This window comes from Rhineura floridana, chromosome 13 (genome assembly GCF_030035675.1).
Source record: "Rhineura floridana isolate rRhiFlo1 chromosome 13, rRhiFlo1.hap2, whole genome shotgun sequence".
In the NCBI taxonomy this organism is placed as follows: Eukaryota; Metazoa; Chordata; class Lepidosauria; order Squamata; family Rhineuridae; genus Rhineura; species Rhineura floridana.
In genome coordinates, this window is record NC_084492.1 from 6,146,337 (window position 1) to 6,171,485 (window position 25,149).

Consider the following 25,149-nt stretch of genomic DNA (forward strand, 5'->3'; position numbering starts at 1 on the left):
ATTGTTTCAGAAAGTGCGAATTTGATCGATTCAGCTTGAAATGCAAACTGAGTTGAATTTCTTGCCCAATCCTACAGTGAACACACTAGTCACCAACAGCAAAGCATTTTCATTGGCCACACTTGGAGAGGGAATGGATTGATCTGCTGATCAGTTGCAAAATCTCTTTGAAGCTGATTTTTTTTTTAAAAAAAAATGCACTCAGGCTGCTCCCACCAGGTTTGACAATAAAAAATGGCTGGGTTTAACTAGCATTGTGTGCTCCTATTTTCAGAAGAGAGAGGTGGAGACAGAATGGGACCGGCAGAACAGTGAATGTGTCTCTACCGTGAGACCTGTAAGCAGCCAAAAGGATCCACCCTGACTCCTGTTCACAGTCATGTCTGTTCCCCTCAAGCCTCCCAGATTCAAATTTAAGCCCCTCTCCAGAAGCATTTCATTAGAGAGAAATGAAAGCATTTTCCCGAAAACGTGATCTTCTCCCAAGCATCATGGCTCCTGCTGTTTTGGCAAGAGCTCTGAGCAATCCAAGGGCAAAGCCGACAGCAGCAGTCAGAGCTAGTTCTGCTGAGCAACTACCCACCAGCCACCCCAATGAGGGTAATTCTGGACACGTTCATTCAAGCATTTCTTGAGATAAGTTAGCTTACATTCTTACATGGGCTCCTAGTGGGAGGAAGAGTGGGATATACATTTAATAAACAATATAATAATAATAATAATAATAATAATAATAATACATTCTTACTCCACAGAAGCCCATTCACAAGACCATTTTGCCACTTGAGTACAAAGGGGGGTTCAGTTATGCAGTGGCTCTCCCACCTCAGAAACGGCTGTCAGAATCGGCTCTCAGGAGCACCACGGCCAGACTCCCCTTTCCCCCTCTAGCCAGGCTGAGTGTACCTGTACAGGCCGGCAGCAGCATCCGATGCCATGTCCAGGCGAATCTCCCAGGGTAAGTGAGGTTCACTTTTCAGCACTTCCTTCAGGGTGCCTTTTTCACAATATTCCGTGACAATGGAGTATTCAGGGACTAAGCCAAGGACAAAGGCGACTCAGTGAATGATTCTGTTTCAGTGAACCATTCTCGCCTTTTATGCTATGCTGCTAAACCTAGGTTCCAACAGTTTTCAGCTTCTTGACACATCCATGAAATGGGTAGGAGAAAGCACGCATCCCTAGCAAGGGTTGGCTACAAGGCAGACCAGGCGCTATCTGAAGTCAACCTCAGCTCCAGTCAAGTTTGGGGTGAGACACAGCAATGCATGTCTCCAAAAGGCCACCAAAAGTCTTCAGGCAATGGAGGAACCTTGTCAATGGCTCCTAGTCTCACCGCCTCCAATACTGGAGGCACAGTGCCTGTGAATGCCCGTTGCCTGGAATGACAAGTGAGTAAGAGGACGGCTGCACTCGGGTCCTCCTTGCAGGCTTCCCAGAGGCAGTTGGCTGGCCGTGGTGAGAGCACCAAGGCTCTTACAGTTAAAATATGGAGTTTACTACCGAAAAAGGTAGCGATAGCCACCAACTTGGATGGCTTTAAAAGGGGATTAGACAAAATCATGGAGAATAGGGCTAGTCAGGAATCAGCATGGCAGTATGTTACCTCTCTTGGAGGCAGTATGTTCTGGAATATCCGTGGCTAGGAATCACAAGAGAGGAAACATCCCTGGCACTCAGGTCCCGCTTGTGAGATGTCCCCCCCCCCAGCATCTGGGGTGAACACAGAATGCTACACTAGATGGGCCTTTGCCCTGATCCAGCAGCCAGGCTCTTCTAATGTTTTCAGCCCCTTGACAAGCTCACGACTTCCTGACTGGCAGTGACCAGCCAGATGCTTCCAGTTAGGCCACACACAAGGCATGACGGCAATAGCCCCACCCCACCCCTTTGTCCCTCCCCAATGCATCCTATACACAGTGGCATCCTTCCCTTTAATCATGGAAAGTCTCAGGAGGCTCCACTGTGGGTTCCCCCCCCCACAGAGAGAGAGAGAGAGAGAGAGAGAGAGAGAGAATGTTCACCATAAACAGGGACCTTGGATTCTTTGAGGTAGAAGGAAGGTACCTGGCAGGTTGGCATTATAGTTCATGCAAAATATGCGCTTGCTCTCGCTCTCTCTTACACACACATACACCAAGGGCAAATGTCTTACCACTCTCGTCTATGCACATCCCAAACAAACGAACGATGTACGGAGACTCAAACCTCTTCATAGTCTTGACCTCCTTCTCAAAGATGTGCCTCACATTCCTGGGGAAAGCAGCAGAGAGATCAGTTTCTGGCATGGGGCGGAAAGCCACTCTATGGAATACTTCCACCCCCTTAGGCGAGCATTGAAAGGGTGTGTGCGATAAATTGGCTTTCCAATGGAGGATGGCTGCTCATGCTCATCACCAAAAAAAAGAGAGGACAACAGAGGGTAAATCTTTGCATACTATTTGCATTTGATAGGTATAGATGCTGTTGAAAGTTAAAGAGTAAAGCACAAAAGCAGGACTACAGCTGAAAGTCAAGATGACTAAAGTACTGACAACAGAAGATTTGTGTAACTTTACAGTTGACAATGAGGACATTGAACTTGTCAAGGATTATCAATACCTTGGCACAGTCCTTAACCAAAATGGGGACAATAGTCAAGAAATCAGAAGAAGGCTACGACTGGTGAGGGCAGCTATGACAGCACTAAAAAAAGTCCTCAAATGCAAAGATGTATCACTGAACACCAAAGTCAGGATCATTCAGACCAATTTCTATGTATGGATGTGAAAGTTGGACAGTGAAAAAAGGGGATAAGACAAAAATCAACTCCTTTGAAATGTGGTATTGGAGGAGAACTTTGTGCATACCATGAACTGCAAAAAAGACAAATAATTGGGTGTTAGAACAAATTAAACCAGAACTATCACTAGAAGCTAAAATGATGAAACTGAAGTTATCATACTTTGGACACATAATGAGAAGACATGATTCACTAGAGAAGACAATAATGCTGGGAAAAGCAGAAGGGAGAAGAAAAAGAGGAAGATCAAACAAGAGATGGACTGATTCCATAAAGGAAGCCACAGACCTGAACTCACGAGATCTGAGCAGGGTGGTTTACAACAGTTGCTATCGGAGGTCGCTGATTCATAAGGTCACCATAAGTCGTAATCAACTTGAAGACACATAACAATAACAGATATAGATGCACATTTAAAAATAATTACTATAATTGAAATAGGAATACAGAACATTTTACCACAGTGGGGAAGACTTCAGCCAGGGGACTTGTGTGCAGTGGTGCAGCTAGGGCTGGACCTTTGGGGCTAAAGTCCAAGGATGAAGACCCTCCACTGCAAATGACCAGCCAGAGAGTGGCAGATAATGGGGCCAGAGCCAGAAGGAGCTGGGAGTATACTTGTTACAGATGCTTGTTTTATGAAAATATATTCTTTTTCTACCACAAAATCATTATTGTTTAGCTTCAGAAGCAACTCCATTTTATTCCTGAAGTCATGGTGGTTGCTCTGATTTAAGTGAGTTTAAAATGCAAAGCTGTACATTAATCACGGTAGGCAAACTGTTGTTTGTTTTTTGCTCTAACTCATCGGTAATGTAGAAGGAATTTTAAAGCATGGAGAGGTGGTGCGGAAACTGCAGAATAGAAACAATGTTATCCTTCAGAACTGAATAAATACGCATCGCTGTGAAAAGCCCCCCTCCTAAAAAATCCAGGGTCCAAATTTACTGAGCTGCACCCCTCTTTTGGGGCCTGCTCTGAGTGTGCTGTCCTGGTGCTGCTGATGGCCCCTGTGAGATCCTCTTTTTATGGTTCTTTATCTTTAAAATAGAGGCAACTCTCTCTATTATATAGATATATATATAAAACTTTTTTTTTTACTTTAAAAAACATTAGCATTTATTTTTGTGAATGGGCTGGAGGATATTATTGGAGGACTGGGAGGAGAAACGGTGGACTGTCAACTTGATGGACTTTTGGGAAGGGGGTAGCTGGTAAAGGTGAATTATTTTCTAATTCCCCCACATGCTGTAATCTGTTTGGTGTGGCGCCCCTTCTGGTTGTTGTGCGCACTTTCCTTCATCAAAAGGGACAGCTCTGTATACTCCAACTGTGCCAGTTTTGGGATCTATTACTCTGTATCCCTTCTGTGTTGAAGAATATCCAATGAATATTACTTCCCTGGCAGTGTTGTCAAGTTTTGACCTCTTTTGTTTCGAGATGCGCACAAAGGCCTTGCACCCAAATACACAAAGGTGAGACACGCTTGGTGTCCTATCATGCCGTAGCTCAAATGGTGTTTTGTTGGCTGCAGATGCAGGAAGTCGGTTCTGCAGGTAGCTGACAGTAACTGCAGCGTCTCCCCAGTACTTTTGTGGTAACTGTGCATCTTCCAACAAAGAACGAATCATTTGTCCGAGGGTCCTGTTCATTCATTCCGCGACCCCATTCTGTTCTGGGCTGTAAACAACTGTAGTCTGGTGCTCTATGCCTTCCTCACGGAGAAAGTCTTGCATAGCCCTGGACACATATTCTCCTCCATTGTCAGATCTTATGATCTGTGGCTTTCTGCCAAATTTGCTGGACACAATTCTGACATAGTCTTTCCATTTTTGAAGTACTTGACTTTTCTTTTTTAGCATGTACATTGTAGTATACCTCGAGTAGTCATCTATAAAAGTCAGCATGTATAAATTTCCACCCTGAGATGGCACTTTCATTGGCCCACAAAGATCAGTGTGAATTAATTCCAGAGGCTTTTTGACTTTCCTCTCACTTTTCTTAGGAAATTTTGGTTTCACACTCTTTGTCTTCATACAGCACTCACATCTTTCTGTCCATTTGCATTGTCTCATTTTAATGCCCCTAGCCAAATTCTCTTTCTCTAGAGCAGTTACTCTGGCTAAGCTGGCATGTCCCATTCTTCTATGCAAAATATGCAAACATTCAGAATTTACAGGTTTCCTTGACCATATTTGCATGCATAGCTTCAAGGTATTCTGTTTTTCAATTTTGCAGTGCAACATATTTCTCCTTCATCTAGAAGGAGAATCTAGAAGGAAAATTCTCCACATATAAAGTTCACCCCCCAATTCCATTATTCTAGTAGCACTTATTAAGTTGTCTTTGAAATCTGGAACATATAGCCAGTTTTTTAAGTTCAAGCTGTCTTTCGCCTTCTGGCGTTTTGCAAAGCAGTTGGACTGTGCCTATTCCTTGACAGTGGAATGTATCTCCAGGGGCAGTTTTTACTTCCTGTGTAAAGTTTTTAAAATACTTAAACAAACTTTTACTTTTTATTAGGTGGGTTGTACATCCTGAATCGATTAAAAATCTGTTTTTATAATCATCTTTCCTTTCATCAGATACATGGTAACTAGAAGCCTTTGTTTTTGCCTTTTCAGTCTGTCTTTGTTTAAAGTCAGGCTTTGCTCCTGTCTGACTGCTATTGCAATCTCTTTGAAGATGATTTGGATATTTGCAATTAAAACAGAGTTTCCTTCTGTGTTCTGTGCCCTCCTGTGGATTTGGGCAATGACTCATGTCGCTATTCTTTGCTTGTTTGTCTTCCCTGTCCATAGTAAGGTTTGCCTGCTCAGACAGAGTGTGTTCCTGTCTCTCTTTAAAATCCTGGTCCTTCAAATATGATATAATCTGATTCATACCCTGGTCTCTCTGTTGTAGCACACAAGCAGTTAATTTATGATGCTCATGGTGAGAGGTCAGGAGCAATGCTTTTTGCATCTCACCAATTTTTCTTCCACATCTCTCCAGTTCTCGGAGCAGACTTGTATATTTTTCTAAATGTTTATTCAGACTGTCTGTCTCCCTCAGAGTAAACAATTCCTTGTAGAGGTACATTACATGATTCTTAGACTTTCTGTCATATATTTCTTCTAGCTTCTGCCACAGTTCTTTCACATTCTTACATCCTATGCAAACATTTAGTGCCTCATCTGATAATGCAGAAATAAGAAGAGATTTCACTTTTGCATTCTTACATCTCCAGGATGCTGTAGCAGTTTCATCTTCTGCCAAGGGTTCAGGATCAGTCAGGATTCCATACAGATCCTCTCCTTCCAGGAGTGCAGTCATTCGAAGACTCCAAACTGCATAATTGTCCTTCTCCAGCCTCAGGATGCTTCTCTTAAGTGTTGATTCTTCAGCCATCCTTTCCTATCTTTTGTTCTGCTTTTCTTTCTCTAGCCTAGTCTCCTTTTTTGATCTCTTTGTAAATCACACACAGTATTTAGCCTTTTTAGCTTTTAGGCACAACTTGCAATTCAATTTAGCTTACTGGGCCAGCATAACCCTTTGTTATGTAAATTTGTATAAATGTTAGCAGAGATTGTCAATGGTCTGAGATGTGTGTGTGCCAGTGTGTGGGTTTACCTAAGTAGCAGGCTTTTACCCTGCATTGGGATCATTGAGACTTAAGACTTAGTAAAATAAGAAAAGCTACTTTATTTATAGAAATACATAGTAGATAGAAAGGCATATCTAGTTCTAACTAATTAAGTTGGAGGTGCAACACCCATGTTTGGGAGTTGCCCTCATGGCTCAGGAGAGAGATAGCAGAGACAAAGGTGTCTCCGCTCTCTAGGACAGTCAAAAAAGAGAGGAAGCGAAGGGCAGAAGGGGGAGGGGCAGATAAGCTTCCGTAAGCATATCAGTCTAATGACCTGGAGGACCCTAACTCTATCTCCCTTCTGGAACATAAACAAAAGAACAAAACAGGAGTTGCTCTTGCCCCACTTCCAACAATGCGGGCATAAATGTGGGTGAATGTTAAAGAATTCCCTTCCTCACAAAAGGGAAATGTGAAAACTTTGCAAAGATGCTTAAGCATGTTTTCTGCTTTGCAGGAGCTAAAGAGTAGAAACCCATTAAGAATCCACTGTACAGATAACATACAGTATAATGGTATACATGTCTACTTAGAAGTAAGTTTTTTGTGTTTAATGGGGCTTGCTTCCAGGTAAGTAGGTACAGGATGACAGCCTAGGCTTTGGATTAGAGTTGGCATTGAGGAAAAACACGGTTCTTGTGCCTTTAACAGCTGTATGACAGGCAGAAATTCAATAGGTCAAACTTTTTCTAGTATGGGAGAAGTATCAACATGACTACTGTCTCATTTTGTGTTATGCCATGCCCCAAGGCAGCCATTTTGTGTCTGGTGCCCTCTGGTCCAAAAAGGTTGGCGACCCCTGGTCTAAATAACTGACTACAACCAAAAAGTAAATCCCCACACAGCCATGAAGCTCACTGGGTGACCTTGGGCCAGTCACTGCCTCTCAGCCTCAGAGGAAGGCAATGGAAAAACCCCTCTGAATACCGCTTACCATGAAAAGCCTATTCATAGGGTCGCCAGAAGTCGGGATCGACTTGAAGGCAGTCCATTTCATTTTCATTATAACAATCATAAAACATTATTAAAAACAGTCATGTAGCAATAAAATATCCTTAATCCATTCCATGCATTCAGATCTTGAGCTAGATCTTTCCCAAATGCATTTCAACCTGTTCTTAATTTGGATTGACAAATAAGTAATTTGATTAAATTTGAAATGCCTACATTCAAGGATTGTTACCATTCATTAACTAGTCCAAATTAAGAGACTGAGCAAGATATACATCTGTATAATATTTGGTGTAAGTCATATTTATTATCTACAAGATCTAAAAACGCCAAAGGAGCTCAGGAACATTCACCCAACAAAAATCAAAGGGCCCTCTGAAGAAGATCTTTACAGGTTGAAACAGTTTTGGGAAAAATCTAGTTCAAGATCTGGAATGGATTAAGGATATTTTATTGCCATATCTGATTGTTTTTAATAATGTTTCATGATTGTTAGCCATTATATACATATATTAAAATTACATTTATTTATTTAGATGCTTTAAAAGATATATTTCCTAACCCAATTGAGTTTTTAAGAGTCTAAATAACGACATTGTCCTTACTGTTGTTGTTATTCCTGCCCAGATATAAAAAAAAGGAGCTGCCTGGCATTAGCATTCCCTCCTCAGGGTCTTTGAAGCTGCCTGGAAGAGGAGATGGAGGCATGGCTCAGCCCCCAGGCTTTGCAGGTGCCAGAGACCCTAGGAAAATAGGTACTTTTGTAGGGAGGACCCTGCATCATTTTTTGGGCCAAGTACGAATTTGCAACTTGGACTCCCCTCTCACACATATACTGCAATCCCATCCAATACATACAGTCTGCTATGCCATGAAATAAATTTTTCTACTTTAATTCTGAAATTACCTTTTCTACTTTCTTAAAATGATGTCATGGTCCACGCAGGGGCTTTGCTGCCATCAGGGCTCAAGCGTAGGTGCTGAATTTTTGCAGCATGGAATGGCACCCTACGGATCTCTGGGTCCCTGGAAAGTGTACACCCCCCCTCATGCTTGGACCCTGGGAAGAAGCTGCAATATGGCAGGCCTGTGTGTGCACATGTACATTTGTGAGTCTCTGAGAAAGACACTAATCAAATCCTCTGCTCCTCGTAACAGACCTTCCCAGAAGCACTCACTGTGGTTTGTTGTCACAGAAAGGGTTTTTGAAGACTTTGATGGCCACAGAGAAGTTGTTATACTTTCCTCTGCACAGTTTGTAGCTCTCACACTCCATCAGGAGGATCACATTGGTTAGCTGGCTTTTGTATATCTCGGTGAGGCCCATCCCAGCAACAAGACTTTCCTCTGGTGGAAAAGGAAAGAAATTAGAAATAGGGCCACTGCAGCAAGCACAAGAAGGCAAGAGAGGGGAGGGGCACAGTCACCTGGGGCTGCCCCCAACTGTACAAGAACCCCACGTGGCAATTTGACAATACCTTGAAGAGTTCACAGGCACCTCGCACAATCCTTTGCAGTGTTGTAAAGGATGATAGGATGCAGCCCTTAGCTGCATGAAATGCCAAAGGGTATGTTCACATGGCAGCTTTCTGGAACAATCTTCCTCAACCTGGTGCCCTCCAGATATTTCAGACTACCACTACCATCAGCCACAGCCAGCATGGCCAATGGTCAAAGCAAAATGGGAGTTGTAGTCCAAAAACATCTGGAGGGCACCAGGTTGGGGACGGCAATGCTAGGACTCTGAGTCCTTAAATAAGATTGGTGCTTGTGCCCAAAGAAAAAGCAGGGAACTGAACCAGTTTCAAATAGAGGAAGCCGAATGTACTAGCAATAAAGGTAAAGGTGTCCCCGCACTTGTAGTGCGAGTCGTTTCCGACTTTTAGGGTGACATCGACCACAGATGGATGGAAGGCTGAGTGGACCTCGACCCCTTTTACCGGAGATTCGACTTCCTCCTTCCGTTGGAATCGAACTCCAGCCATGAGCAGAGCTTCAGCTGTGTTACTGCCGCTTACCACTCTGCGCCAGAGGATCTTGTACTAGCAATAGCTGCATTCAAACAATGGCATTGTTCACATGTAACACAATAAGCCATGGTTATTAAACCATTTGTTTGTTTGAGCCTAGTCCAGTGGCTTAACCCTGGTTTGTGAACCACAAACAAACCATGCTTGTAAACCATGTTTTATAAATCTTGGCTTATGTTAATTATAATTTAGCAGTATGCAAACCCAGCATTCTGACTTGCATACCCCTGCTTCACCTCATTCCATGCAAACCAGCACTGACTTGCACTGAGCCAGAATTCCCCATTAGGTCCAAACCAGTGGGGGGAAATTAATGTGATCTAACTAAGCCTTGAAGCGTATGGTATGTAGCAATAAATGAAAGTTGTGTATTTAAGAAGCTTGCGTGATCTTGTTGCATGCTTTCCTCTGAAACTAGCTCAGATGTTTGTCTTTAAGATCTCATAAAGGGCCTCCTACTCTCTAATTAAGGCAAAAGGATTTGGCCCCATTAATTGAGAGATTAGTCTGGGCTGATTTAAGAAACTCACTTCAAAAGCTGCTTCTTCATAGGAAGCTGGGACTGACAGTTTAGGAATGTGTCAGGGGAAAATGAATAATCTCTTCCTGTTATGTTAATTTGCCCAGCAGCAAATTTGTGCCCTGAGTCTTTTAAGTACATAGCAACGCCCCTGCATTAGAACACATTAGCCAAGTGTGGCAACAAAGCAATGAAGTGTGGCCACAGAGCACAGCTTAATGGTGGGGGTATCTGGGGGGAGGGAATCAAGGTAGAGCAGATACTCTCCAAAGCCAGTGGGGCAGGTAGGTAAAGTTCTACCCTGGGCTTACTATTCGGGGGAGGGGGTGATTAACCTTAATAAAAAGAGAAATACTCTTACAACTGTACGGTTACCATTTTACAGTCACTTAAACCATGCTGCCATTGAAGGCCCTACCTAGATAAGCTCTTGCAGCCACTCAGCTGGTGTTTGCCACCAGGGCCAGGGCCAGGGCCAGGGCCAGGAATGACTGGGTCCGTCGGCACCAGCCTAGCCTGGGCCTGTGCTGCTGTAGCTCAACACCCCTCCGATTCAGGCGAAGTGGGGCTTATAAGCCCGCCTGCATGCCCCACCTACCTCTCATGTTGTGTGAATGACGTGCACACATGCCTGTCATCAACCATGATGGCAGGAGGGCTGTCAGCTTCTTAGAGAACCCTGGGCACCAACTTGGGAGATGGCAAGCATGCATGCACTGTGCACATGGCATTCACACTGACAGGAGAGGTAGGTGGGGCAGGCAGACTTATTGAAGTCCGCACTGTCTGTATTGAGGGAGTGCCTGGGAACTCCCTCTCTGCATTTCCACCCTAAGGAGGGGCCCTTCAGGGACCCCTCTGAGCCGTAAGGGCCCCTTGCCAGGTCCCAACCTGGCCACCCTCTGGCACCGGCCCTGGCTGCCCCCATCTCTCCCAGCCTCTGTTTATCAGCTTGCTCCCCTCCTCCTGCCCCACCCCACTGTTCTCATAGGTACAAAAAGTTCATACAACTCAGGAGCACCTTTGGACATCTCCTTCAAGGACACACTGTCTTCTGCAAGATCTTGGCTGCCTTCCCGTCTCACAAGAGGCTTCCGAAGGTCCTGCAGGTCTTCCTGGTCTACTGACAGCTTCTCCTCCACCTGCAGTTGCAGCAACAGGTGGAGGCAAATATCACTGAAGCGCTCATTCAGGCTTGCAAATTCCTTCAGCATGCTGTTAGCCTTCACAAACTTATAAACCTGGTTCAGTTCAACATACTTGCGAAGCATTTCCTGGGCCTCTTTCAGAAGGTTCAGCGTTTCTTGCAGCATCCATATCAGATCACTGGAATACTTTTTGGCATGCCAGGCCTTATGGATGCGCTTAATGGACTTCAGCAGGCACTCCATGCGCTTCATAAGGCGATTTTTCTGCTTTTTGCAATACGTCATGTTCTCACATTGGTCACGGATGGCTGCCACAGCCTTCATAATGCCTTCTACAATGTCCATAACTGCAAGAAGGAAAAGGGATTGTGAGCAAAGCAGAACACAGCTGGATAATGCCGTTCATGCTGCCCAATGATCTTTGCTGGGCAACACTAGGCAGCTCATTATCACCACCAGCCAACCGAATTTATCCAGCTTGCCTGCTGGAAGTGTCTACACTACAAATTTAAGCCAGCTTCACACCCAGAGCCAGCCCAAGGTATTTTGCTGGCTGAAGCGGAGCAGCAAATCACACACATAAATCAAGCTGTATTGTTCCCAAGGCTGGCCAGGCAATCTTTGCACCCATCGAGGCAGAAAGTCCCACCAGCACATCTCCTTTTTCCTGGATGTAAAAATGCAATAACGATCAATAAAATGACTAATAATTTGCTGCCCTTTCATGACACCCAAAATCAGCTGCCTGAAGCACCCACCCCACTCAGCCCAAGAGTAGGGCCAGCCACACCTGTTTAAGGGTTATGGGTTGTATCCCACTGTTTACTCAGACTAGACCTACTGAAGTTAATGGACCTAAGTTAGACATGTCTATCAATTTCAATGGGTCTACTCTGAGCAGGACAAACATGGGACACCACCCTATGGGACACGGGTCCACCTTAGGCAGAGGGCAGGTCATGATCCCTGGGGTGAGCAATCATAGGGGTCCTACAGCTTATAGGTTCACAAGAGTGTAACTATGGCATATCAAAATTAATTTATTCATGCTATGGCTTGTTGGGAGAGCCCATGTGGTGTAGTGGTTAAGGTGTTGGACTACAACCTGGGAAACCAGGGTTCGAATCCCCACACAGCCACGAAGCTCACTGGGTGACCTTGGGCCAGTCACTGCCTCTCAGCCTCAGAGGAAGGCGATGGTAAGCCCCCTCTGAATACCGCTTACCATGAAAACCCTGTTCGTAGGGTCGCCATAAGTTGGGATCGACTTGAAGGCAGTCCATTTCCTTCATGACTTGTTGGAAAGGTAAAAGAGTGCCCTACAATTGTCTAATACACTTTAGGTGCATATCTGGATCTGGTAAAGTGTTGTATAAAAATGAGGAAAATTTTTTTCTTGATATATGTTTTGTACCATGAAAACAGTAATGGATGAGTTCATTATTCAATTAGTTATTTGTAAGAGAATTTATTAGCTTTCCAATTCAGTTTTAAAATTTTAAATCCAACACTTTGTTCACATATTACAGCTTAAATTAGAAAAAAGATGGCTTTGGCCATCTTGATGGCATCATAAAAAGCTTAAGCAACCAGTCAGAAGAATGGGCTATCTCATGAAAATACAAACCATAGACATACATCTTTCAAAAAACTCTAATGAAGTTTTGCCACCTTACATGATACTGATTTTTGGTACTAAGTATCCTGATTTGCATAGGCAGATTCTGAGGGTGCTTCCAGATGGATTTTATGGTGGTGCCAGAGTCCCTCATGCATGTTTTTTTTTTTTTTTTTTGCAAATCCACACAACGTCCTTGGCATCAGAATGCCAGGCAGTATTCCCCCAACAACAACTGAATCCAGACTTACTTCCAGGGGAATTCCAATGTTTTTTTCAAAAATAAAAAATCTTGTTCCCAATAACCTGTTTACAATATAGCAACCCTACATATAGGAAGCAGGCAGAATTTACACCAGCTTAGGTTAAGCCAGCTTACGTTACCCCTATTCTAAACTCTGTTCAGGAGCGGGGCTACTGCCTGCTGAGCCTGCCCGAGTCTGGCAGAGGGAAAACAACTCTTTAAAACAGACTCTTTTTTGTCGGCATACGTCCCACCAGGTTGCCAGGTCACATGACTAAGCTAAAAGCGGTTTGGAATAGGTATAAGTCTCTTCTTGCCCCAAGGAATGCCCCCTTTTAAAAAAACTTATTCTGGTGTAAGATCTGCCACCTTAAGGTTCCCCATGCTGCGCCCCAGCTGAGCCAACATAGCCCAAGCCCAGTTAGGTTAAGGAGTTACACCAGCATATCCCTAGGTGAGCTCTGGCTCTGCCAGGACAATCCACAATCTGCCTATTCCAAACTCGCTCATCCTGGTGGACCTTGGTTTCGGATTACACTGTAACCCCCCCATCTGGAAGAAGCGCCCTCAGTTAGTAGTATGGAAAAGTTGCAGAGAGCACTGCAAATTCTCTCTTAAGTTAGAGCTCTCGTGTGACAAAGTTATTTACATTGGTCTGGTCATCCTGCCCGTCTGATGGAATCGCAGTCAAATGGAATCAGATGGAAGCGGGGATGAATTACAGGCTTGGACTACTGCAGTGTGTTCCATGTGGGGCTGCCCTTGAATACTTTCCAGAGGCTCCAGCTAGTGCAGAATGTAGCAGGGCAGCCCAGTATGGGACCATGTGTTACCAGCCCTAAAAGTTCTGCGCTGCCTACCAGTCAGCTACCGAGCCCAATTCAAAGTATTAGTACTAGTGTGCAATGTCCTAAACAGCTTGGAACCCAAATACCTAAGGGTAAAATCTTCCAATATCAATCACTTTGGGCCCTACAATTGGCAGGGGAGAACCTCTTGGTGGCTGCCTATGGCTGCTGCCTAGCTGGCGTTGATCCATGACAAGGCCTTCTTGGTGGTGGCTCCATGTTTGTGGAATGCCCTCCCTGTCTCTTTCATTACTGAGTTTCAGCAGAAATGTAAAAAAAGCATTCCTGTTTACCCAGGCATTTGACAGCTGAGAGATACTGTCCATGCATGGCATCCGTGAAATGAACAACTGTGAGGGATCTGACTGCTTTCAAATGGGTTTAGATGTTCTAAATTATTTGAAATGTTTTTTTAGATGTTTTTGTTTTGATTTTAAATTGTGCTGTTTTAAACATTTTGCTGTTTGTCACCTTGGACTCCCTTGGGAGGAAAGGTGGGATACAAATTTATTAAAGAATAAATAATAGGGGGGGGTCTGTGTTCATCTTAGGCCACTGCTGCTGAATTGGGGTGATTTAAAGCAGAGATCCAACATGTTTTGTCGTTTACAATCCCCTTCCCCAGCCACCAGATACCATTTGTGATCCTGAGTGAAAAGCAGCAAGCGGGTGAAGGCCCATGTGCTCTGTTTTACTCGCACACACCTTTATATGAATTCGGAAAGACCTAGCCGACTAACGCTTCCCTGACCGCCCACAGAATGAGCCCCGAGGAGTGCCCATCTCGTCCCTCGCAACGGGGCTGGATTTCCTCGGCCTGACTCTTGCTTACCTGCTTCCCTCTGTGTCTGCCGCTGTGCTCTCGCTCAAGATCAAGAGTTTGCTTCAACTGCTTCAAGAATGACTCGGAACTCCGTGTTTCCCCTCCTTCCTGCCCAAGATTGACTCGGGGTTATGCAACGGGGAAAGGGGGACGCGGGGGGGGGGGAGACTCCTTCTGCCAGGAAGTTGCAGCTTTACTTTCAGTTTCTGAAAGAGCAGCACGTGCTTTGGTCCCAAAACGTTCCTTTTATTTTATTTTATTTTAGAGATATCTATACTCTGCTGCTCCATCAGGTGGCTTCCAGTCTTTTGAAATGCAAACTTGTTTCATGACACCTTTGAAAACACAAGGGTCCCTTCTGGGTGAGCTGTTTATTCAGCATTCATCCTGATTTCTTTGCAGGGAGTCTATTTTTGTGGAAGTTATGCAAGAACTCCAGATCAGCTCTAATTGTGCAACCTGACTTTGCCAGTATGTGACTGAATCCCCCACCCAAAAATAGCAAGTCTGGAAGCACCCATAGTCAGCAGCAATAAACAATTCTCATCATCATCATCGTCAGACTTAGTCGCTTGTTACCGAAAAGGTCTCCAAGCAACTTACATTTAAAAACATAAATATAAATTCATAATATCATAGAGGGAAAAAGAAAAATGCATACAATGCATACCATGTACAGAAACACAACATCCTGTCACACACAGCAGCCAGAGGAAGGTCTGGCAGCGCTTCTAACAGTAGGTCAACAAGGAAATTATAATTTCACTGACATCTGATATACCACATGCCCCCCCCCTTTTTTACCCTTTCAGTTGCCAGAGATGATGTGAAAACGGGCCCAGATATCTAAGCTCTGGTAGCCTGTAACATTTTCTGTTCTGTCCTCCCTTTGGAAGAGCACTTTTAATGTCTGTATACTGAATTTTGGTTAATGACTTGTGCCAAGGTATTGATAATCCTTGACAAGTTCAATGTCCTCATTATCAACTTTGAAGTTACATCAATCTTCTGTTACTTTAGTCTTCTTGACGTTCAGCTGTAGTCCTGCCTTTGTGCTTTCCTCTTTAACTTTGATCAGCATTCGTTTCAAATCATTACTGGTTTCTGCTAAGAGTATGGTATCATCTACATATCTTAAATTACTGATATTTCTCCCTCAATTTTCACACCTCCTCATCTTGGGCCAATCTCGCTTTCCATATGATGTGTTCTGCATATAGATTAAACAAATAGGATGATAAAATGCACCCCCGTCTCACATCCTTTCCGATGGGGAACCAATTGGTTTCTCCATATTCTGTCCTTACACTAGCCTCTTGTCCAGAGTATAGGTTGTGCATCAGAACAGTCAGATACTGTGGTACCCCCATTTGTTTTAAAACCGTTCCATAGTTTTTCATGATCTACACAATCAAAGACTTTGCTATAATCTGTAAAGCACAGGGTGATTTCCTTCTGAAATACCTTGGTCCATTCCATTATCCAGCGTATGCTTGCAATATGATCTCTAGTGCCTCTTCCCTTTCTAAATCCAGCTTGGATTTTTTTTTCCGGAGAGCCGGTTGTTAAATATTTACCAGCACACCACTGGGTGACACCCGGAGCTGCCCCTAGGCACCGGGTAGTGGGGCATTTGCCCCAGGCCCCACGCTTTGGAGGGCCCTGCGCTTGGTGATATAGAGAAGCTGGGCTGCGGTGGGTTTTTTCCCTCTATCTTCAGCACTGCAGTGGCCATCTCGCCAGCCACTTCCCTCTTGGGGAATCTCCAGCTCTTTGGCTGCAGAGCGGTTTTTCCCCCATCCTGCCTGGCCTGCCCGCTCATCAGCTGTGAATTTTAGGCGGGAGGTTTGAATCCCCTGCCTGCTCTTGGGCTGCATGCCTGAATGGCTTCCCAGGCAGGATGGGGGAAAAACTGCTCTGCAGCCAAAGAGGGGGAGATTCAAACCTCCAGCCCAGGCAGCGCCAGTGGCATACCAAGGGGGGATCGGGTGCAGTCAATCAGGGGTGCAGGATGGAGTAGGGTTACCAGGTGTCTGATTTTCAGCTGGAGTTTCCGGTTTCGGGGGGTCCCCTCAGGTTCTCCAGCTAATCTCCGGACTCTCAGCTTCAATTTTTAAAAAAACACTAAGTTTCTAAGTAGCTCCCATTTATTCCATTATTTAATTGAAGTAAAACAGCTCAGAGCAATAAGTAATAAGGGCAGCCCAAGGTCACCCTGAGCTAGGAGCCAAATCCTGAAAGAACCTATATCTTAGGAGACAGATCCTAAGGATCCTTAGGAGAAGGAAGCCTATAGAAAGCTAGTTTTCAACACCACCCTAGCAGGAAAGCTTCAGGGGACACTGTAAACAAGGCTAAATTCCAGTTGGAGAGAAGGGGGAAAAGGAAACTCCACCGATACATACAGGGAGAGAGTCAGCTCAGTCCTTGCTAAAAAGGGCAGCTTCAGCCTTCGTGAAACACAACCACAAGCTCTGTTTCCCTAGGTTAAAGAAAGGTCAGGCTGTTCTAGATGGGAAAACAACAAACACAAAGGACTTGCCTGGAAGGCGCAGCCCCTTGCTGAGATTAAAAGCAGCCAAAAGCTTAAACAGCCCCGCCCCTTGCTCAGGAAGGAAATCTGAGAGAATACTAAAGAGTTAAGCCCCAGCTGATAGCCATCAGCCTCAAGTAAGAACATAAGAACATAAGAAGAGCCTGCTGGATCAGGCCAGTGGCCCATCCAGTCCAGCATCCTGTTCTCACAGTGGCCAACCAGGTGCCTGGGGGAAGCCCGCAAGCAGGACCCGAGTGCAAGAACACTCTCCCCTCCTGAGGCTTCCGGCAACTGGTTTTCAGAAGCATGCTGCCTCTGACTAGGGTGGCACAGCACAGCCATCATGGCTAGTAGCCATTGATAGCCCTGTCCTCCATGAATTTGTCTAATCTTCTATTAAAGCCATCCAAGCTGGTGGCCATTACTGCATCTTGTGGGAGCAAATTCCATAGTTTAACTATGCGCTGAGTAAAGAAGTACTTCCTTTTGTCTGTCCTGAATCTTCCAACATTCAGCTTCTTTGAATGTCCACAAGTTCTAGTATTATGAGAGAGGGAGAAGAACTTTTCTCTACCCACTTTCTCAATGCCATGCATAATTTTATACACTTCTATCATGTCTCCTCTGACCCACCTTTTCTCTAAACTAAAAAGCCCCAAATGCTGCAACCTTTCCTCGTAAGGGAGTCGCTCCATCCCCTTGATCATTCTGGTTGCCCTCTTCTGAACCTTTTCCAACTCTATAATATCCTTTCTGAGATGAGGCGACCAGAACTGTACACAGTATTCCAAATGCGGCTGCACCATAGATTTATACAACGGCATTATGATATCGGCTGTTTTATTTTCAATACCTTTCCTAATTATTGCTAGCATGGAATTTGCCTTTTTCACAGCTGCCGCACACTGGGTCGACATTTTCATTGTGCTGTCCACCACAACCCCGAGGTCTCTCTCCTGGTCGGTCACTGCCAGTTCAGACCCCATGAGCGTATATGTGAAATTCAGATTTTTTGCTCCAATATGCATAATTTTACACTTGTTTATATTGAATTGCATTTGCCATTTTTCCGCCCATTCACTCAGTTTGGAGAGGTCTTTTTTGAGCTCTTTGCAATCCCTTTTTGTTTTAACAACCCTGAACAATTTAGTGTCGTCAGCAAACTTGGCCACTTCACTGCTCACTCCTAATTCTAGGTCATTAATGAACAAGTTGAAAAGTACAGGTCCCAATACCGATCCTTGAGGGACTCCACTTTCTACAGCCCTCCATTGGGAGAACTGTCCATTTATTCCTACTCTCTGCTTTCTGCTTCTTAACCAATTCCTTATCCACAAGAGGACCTCTCCTCTTATTCCATGACTGCTAAGCTTCCTCAGAAGCCTTTGGTACCTTGTCAAACGCTTTTTGAAAGTCTAAGTACACTATGTCCACTGGATCACCTCTATCTATATGCTTGTTGACATTCTCAAAGAATTCTAATAGGTTACTGAGACAGGACTTTCCCTTGCAGAAGCCATGCTGGCTCTGCTTCAGCAAGGCTTGTTCTTCTATGTGCTTAGTTAATCTAGCTTTAATAATACTTTCTACCAGTTTTCCAGGGACAGAAGTTAAGCTAACTGGCCTGGAATTTCCGGGATCCCCCCTGGATCCCTTTTTGAAGATTGGCGTTACATTTGCCACTTTCCAGTCCTCAGGCACGGAGGAGGACCCGAGGGACAAGTTACATATTTTAGTTAGCAGATCAGCAATTTCACCTTTGAGTTCTTTGAGAACTCTCAGGTGGATGCCATCCGGGCCCGGTGATTTGTCAGTTTTTATATTATCCATTAAGCTTAGAACTTCCTCTCTCGTTACCACTATTTGTCTCAGTTCCTCAGAATCCCTTCCTGCAAATGTTAGTTCAGGTTCAGGGATCTGCCCTATATCTTCCACTGTGAAGACAGATGCAAAGAATTCATTTAGCTTCTCTGCAATCTCCTGATCGTTCTTTAGGACACCTTTGACTCCCTTATCATCCAAGGGTCCAATTGTCTCCCTAGATGGTCTCCTGCTTTGAATGTATTTATAGAATTTTTTGTTGTTGGTTTTTATGTTCTTAGCAATGTGCTCCTCAAATTCTTTTTTAGCATCCCTTATTGTCTTCTTGCATTTCTTTTGCCAGAGTTTGTGTTCTTTTTTATTTTCTTCATTTGGACAAGACTTCCATTTTCTGAAGGAAGACTTTTTGCCTCTAAGAGCTTCCTTGACTTTGCTCGTTAACCATGCTGGTATCTTCTTGGCCCTGGCGGTACCTTTTCTGATCTGCGGTATGCACTCCAGTTGAGCTTCTAATATAGTGTTTTTAAACAACTTCCAAGCATTTTCGAGTGATGTGACCCTCTGGACTTTGTTTTTCAGCTTTCTTTTTACCAATCCCCTCATTTTTGTGAAGTTTCCTCTTTTGAAGTCAAATGTGACCGTGTTGGATTTTCTTGGCAATTGGCCAGTTACATGTATGTTAAATTTAATAGCACTGTGGTCACTGCTCCCAATCGGTTCAACAACACTTACATCTCGCACCAGGGCCCGGTCCCCACTGAGGATTAAGTCCAGGGTTGCCGTCCCTCTGGTCGGTTCCATGACCAACTGATCTAGGGAATAGTCATTTAGAATATCTAGAAACTTTGCTTCTTTGTCATGACTGGAACACATATGCAGCCAGTCTATGTCCGAGTAGTTGAAGTCACCCATTACTACCACACTTCCTAGTTTGGATGCTTCCTCAATTTCATATCTCATCTCAAGGTCTCCCTGAGCATTTTGATCAGGGGGACGATAGATCGTTCCCAGTATTAAGTCCCTCCTGGGGCACGGTATCACCACCCACAACGATTCTGTGGAGGAGTCTGCCTCTTTTGGGGTTTTGAGCTTGCTGGATTCAATGCCTTCTTTCACGTATAGAGCGACTCCGCCACCAATACGTCCTTCCCTGTCCTTCCGATATAGTTTATATCCAGGGATAACCGTATCCCACTGGTTTTCTCCATTCCACCAGGTCTCCGTTATGCTCACTATATCAATGCTCTTCTCTAAGACCAAGCACTCCAGTTCTCCCATCTTGGTTCGGAGGCTCCTAGCATTAGCGTACAGGCACTTGTAAGCAGTGTCTCTCTTCAAGTGTCTTTGGCACTTGTGGTTAGGCCTGTGGTAATTTTGCTCTTCTGAATTTATATCCTGTGCCCCTGCTCTCACAATGCCTACTTCTAGGCCTACCCCTTTTAAAATTTCCTCATTTCTTTGATGAAAATGATGAAATTTTAAAAGGGGTAGGCCTAGAAGTAGGCATTGTGAGAGCAGGGGCACAGGATATAAATTCAGAAGAGCAAAATTACCACAGGCCTAACCACAAGTGCCAAAGACACTTGAAGAGAGACACTGCTTACAAGTGCCTGTACGCTAATGCTAGGAGCCTCCGAACCAAGATGGGAGAACTGGAGTGCTTGGTCTTAGAGGAGAGCATTGATATAGTGAGCATAACGGAGACCTGGTGGAATGGAGAAAACCAGTGGGATACGGTTATCCCTGGATATAAACTATATCGGAAGGACAGGGAAGGATGTATTGGTGGCGGAGTCGCTCTATACGTGAAAGAAGGCATTGAATCCAGCAAGCTCGAAACCCCAAAAGAGGCAGACTCCTCCACAGAATCGTTGTGGGTGGTGATACCATGCCCCAGGAGGGACTTAATACTGGGAACGATCTATCGTCCCCCTGATCAAAATGCTCAGGGAGACCTTGAGATGAGATATGAAATTGAGGAAGCATCCAAACTAGGAAAGGTGGTAGTAATGGGTGACTTCAACTACTCGGACATAGACTGGCTGCATATGTGTTCCAGTCATGACAAAGAAGCAAAGTTTCTAGATATTCTAAATGACTATTCCCTAGACCAGTTGGTCATGGAACCGACCAGAGGGACGGCAACCCTGGACTTAATCCTCAGTGGGGACCGGGCCCTGGTGCGAGATGTATGTGTTGTTGAACCGATTGGGAGCAGTGACCACAGTGCTATTAAATTAAACATACATGTAACTGGCCAATTGCCAAGAAAATCCAACACGGTCACATTTGACTTCAAAAGAGGAAACTTCACAAAAATGAGGGGATTGGTAAAAAGAAAGCTGAAAAACAAAGTCCAGAGGGTCACATCATCGAAAATGCTTGGAAGTTGTTTAAAAACACTATATTAGAAGCTCAACTGGAGTGCATACCGCAGATCAGAAAAGGTACCGCCAGGGCCAAGAAGATGCCAGCATGGTTAACGAGCAAAGTCAAGGAAGCTCTTAGAGGCAAAAAGTCTTCCTTCAGAAAATGGAAGTCTTGTCCGAATGAAGAAAATAAAAAAGAACACAAACTCTGGCAAAAGAAATGCAAGAAGACAATAAGGGATGCTAAAAAAGAATTTGAGGAGCACATTGCTAAGAACATAAAAACCAACAACAAAAAATTCTATAAATACATTCAAAGCAGGAGACCATCTAGGGAGACGATTGGACCCTTGGATGATAAGGGAGTCAAAGGTGTACTAAAGAACGATCAGAAGATTGCAGAGAAGCTAACTGAATTCTTTGCATCTGTCTTCACAGTGGAAGATATAGGGCAGATCCCTGAACCTGAACTAACATCTGCAGGAAGGGATTCTGAGGAACTGAGACAAATAGTGGTAACGAGAGAGGAAGTTCTAAGCTTAATGGACAATATAAAAACTGACAAATCACCGGGCCCGGATGGCATCCACCCGAAAGTTCTCAAAGAACTCAGATGTGAAATTGCTGATCTGCTAACTAAAATATGTAACTTGTCCCTCGGGTCCTCCTCTGTGCCTGAGGACTGGAAAGTGGCAAATGTAACGCCAATCTTCAAAAAGGGATCCAGAGGGGATCCCGGAAATTACAGGCCAGTTAGCTTAACTTCTGTCCCTGGAAAACTGGTAGAAAGTATTATTAAAGCTAGATTAACTAAGCACATAGAAGAACAAGCCTTGCTGAAGCAGAGCCAGCATGGCTTCTGCAAGGGAAAGTCCTGTCTCAGTAACCTATTAGAATTCTTTGAGAGTGTCAACAAGCATATAGATAGAGGTGATCCAGTGGACATAGTGTACTTAGACTTTCAAAAAGCGTTTGACAAGGTACCTCACCAAAGGCTTCTGAGGAAGCTTAGCAGTCATGGAATAAGAGGAGAGGTCCTCTTGTGGATAAGGAATTGGTTAAGAAGCAGAAAGCAGAGAGTAGGAATAAACGGACAGTTCTCCCAATGGAGGGCTGTAGAAAGTGGAGTCCCTCAAGGATCGGTATTGGGACCTGTACTTTTCAACTTGTTCATTAATGACCTAGAATTAGGAGTGAGCAGTGAAGTGGCCAAGTTTGCTGACGACACTAAATTGTTCAGGGTTGTTAAAACAAAAAGGGATTGTGAAGAGCTCCAAAAAGACCTCTCCAAACTGAGTGAATGGGCGGAAAAATGGCAAATGCAATTCAATATAAACAAGTGTAAAATTATGCATATTGGAGCAAAAAATCTTAATTTCACATATACGCTCATGGGGTCTGAACTGGCGGTGACCGACCAGGAGAGAGACCTCGGGGTTGTAGTGGACAGCACGATGAAAATGTCGACCCAATCTGCAGCAGCTGTGAAAAAGGCAAATTCCATGCTAGCGATAATTAGGAAAGGTATTGAAAATAAAACAGCCGATATCATAATGCCGTTGTATAAATCTATGGTGCGGCCGCATTTGGAATACTGTGTACAGTTCTGGTCACCTCATCTCAGAAAGGATATTATAGAGTTGGAAAAGGTTCAGAAGAGGGCAACCAGAATGATCAAGGGGATGGAGCAACTCCCTTACGAGGAAAGGTTGCAGCATTTGGGGCTTTTTAGTTTGGAGAAGAGGCGGGTCAGAGGAGACATGATAGAAGTGTATAAAATTATGCATGGCATTGAGAAAGTGGATAGAGAAAAGTTCTTCTCCCTCTCTCATAATACTAGAACTCGTGGACATTCAAAGAAGCTGAATGTTGGAAGATTCAGGACAGACAAAAGGAAGTACTTCTTTACTCAGCGCATAGTTAAACTATGGAATTTGCTCCCACAAGATGCAGTAATGGCCACCAGCTTGGACGGCTTTAAAAGAAGATTAGACAAATTCATGGAGGACAGGGCTATCAATGGCTACTAGCCGTGATGGCTGTGCTGTGCCACCCTAGTCAGAGGCAGCATGCTTCTGAAAACCAGTTGCCGGAAGCCTCAGGAGGGGAGAGTGTTCTTGCACTCGGGTTCTGTTTGCGGGCTTCCACCAGGCACCTGGTTGGCCACTGTGAGAACAGGATGCTGGACTAGAAGGGCCACTGGCCTGATCCAGCAGGCTCTTCTTATGTTCTTATGTTCTAGGTCGTTTGGTTCCCGAGATATACACCAAAACGTCAGCCCCCCTGCAACTGTTTAATCTGTTTTTTAACCGATCTGTATAACAGCTTTTGGCCAAAGCTTGGAAAAGTTACTTTTTTAAACTACAGCTCCCATCAGCCCCAGCCAGCCTGGCCACTGGATTGGGCTGATGGGAGTTATAGTTCCCAAAAATAACTTTTTCAAGCTCTGGCCTCTAATCCCACCCTTTCAGGATTGTAGCCAATAAGGGGAGCCAGGCTTGTGATTTGTTGACCCAGGCAGTGCTTAGGCTTCATTACAATGTCAAAATGGTGGTTTTGAGGTCTTCAGTTTGAGTAAGTAAGAATATGGGTTAAAGTTTTTTTTCTCATGTGTATAGCACGCAGTCAGACCCTGGGCTGTTGGAGAGGGCAGTGCTTTGAAAACCTTTCCAATATGAAAGCTTTAATCCAATACTTGCTTTTCTGGGAGTAAAGGAATGCTGATCCCATGTACCTGGAGTAAACCCCATTGAATTCATTAGGACTTACTTTTGAGTAGACATGGTAAGGATTGTGCTGTAAATTAATGGGACTTCTGAGTAAACATAACAAAGAATTGTGTTTGTGTTGTAAATCTTTCCCTCCCTCTCCAATCCTATTTTTAAAACAATTAGGCATTATGTATAAATGTTAATATATTTAGGCTGTGCGTATGATATTGTAATTTAAAGATGTAATTTTAATATTGCTAGTTGTTTATGTCACTACTATTGCCATTACATTCAGTGATATACGGGAAGTACGATTTACGAGTAACATTAGTACAAAAAACATTACTAAGGATTCTGTATGGTCTGGTACGGGAGGAGGTCCATGGGGGTGACACCATGAGTTACCGCACTGGGTGACACCAACCCTAGTGACGCCACTGCTCTAACAGTTAGACATTTTTTCCTGATGTGCAGTCGAAATCTGGCTTCCTGCAACTTGAGCCCATTATTCCATGTCCTGCACTCTGGGATGATCGAGAAGAGATCCCGGTCCTCCTGTGTGTGACAACCTTTCATGTACTTGAAGAGTGCTATCATATCTCCCCTCAGTCTTCTCTTCTCCAGGCGAAACATGCCCAGTTCTTTCAGTCTCTCCTCATAGGGCTTTGTTTCCAGTCCCTGATCATCCTTGTTGCCCTCCTCTGAATCTGTTCCAGTTTGTCTGCATCCTTCTTGAAGTGCGGAGACCAGAGCTTGGAAAAGTTACTTTTTAAAACTACAACTCCCATCAGCCCCAGCCAGCATGGCCACTGGATTGGGCTGATGGGAGTTGTAGTTCAAAAAAGTAACTTTTCCAAGCTCTGGCGGAGACCAGAACTGGACACAGTATTCAAGATGAGGCCTAACCAGTGCTGAATAGAGGGGAATTAATACTTCATGCAATTTGGAAACTATACTTCTGTTAATGCAGCCTAATATGGCATTTGCCTTTTTTGCAGCCACATTGCACTGTTGGCTCATATTCAGCTTGTGATCAACGACAATTCCAAGATCCTTCTCACATGTCGTACTGCTGAGCCAAGTATCCGCCATCTTATAACTGTGCATTTGGTATCTTTTT

General features: G+C 44.3%; 1 protein-coding gene across 1 annotated transcript in view; it reads right to left on the reverse strand.

Moving 5' to 3' along the window:
- The window catches only part of MLKL (mixed lineage kinase domain like pseudokinase), a 33,147-nt gene extending 18,408 nt beyond the window's left edge, over window positions 1–14,739 (reverse strand). The window contains exons 1-5 of the mRNA XM_061594158.1: window positions 14,602–14,739; window positions 10,933–11,406; window positions 8,540–8,708; window positions 2,156–2,253; window positions 907–1,036 (exon numbers count right to left, since the gene is read on the reverse strand). Of these exons, the coding sequence (XP_061450142.1) occupies window positions 907–1,036; window positions 2,156–2,253; window positions 8,540–8,708; window positions 10,933–11,404 (869 nt within the window). The 5' untranslated portion in view covers window positions 11,405–11,406; window positions 14,602–14,739. The remainder of the gene's footprint in view (window positions 1–906; window positions 1,037–2,155; window positions 2,254–8,539; window positions 8,709–10,932; window positions 11,407–14,601) is intronic.
- Between the last annotated feature and the right edge of the window lie 10,410 nt (window positions 14,740–25,149).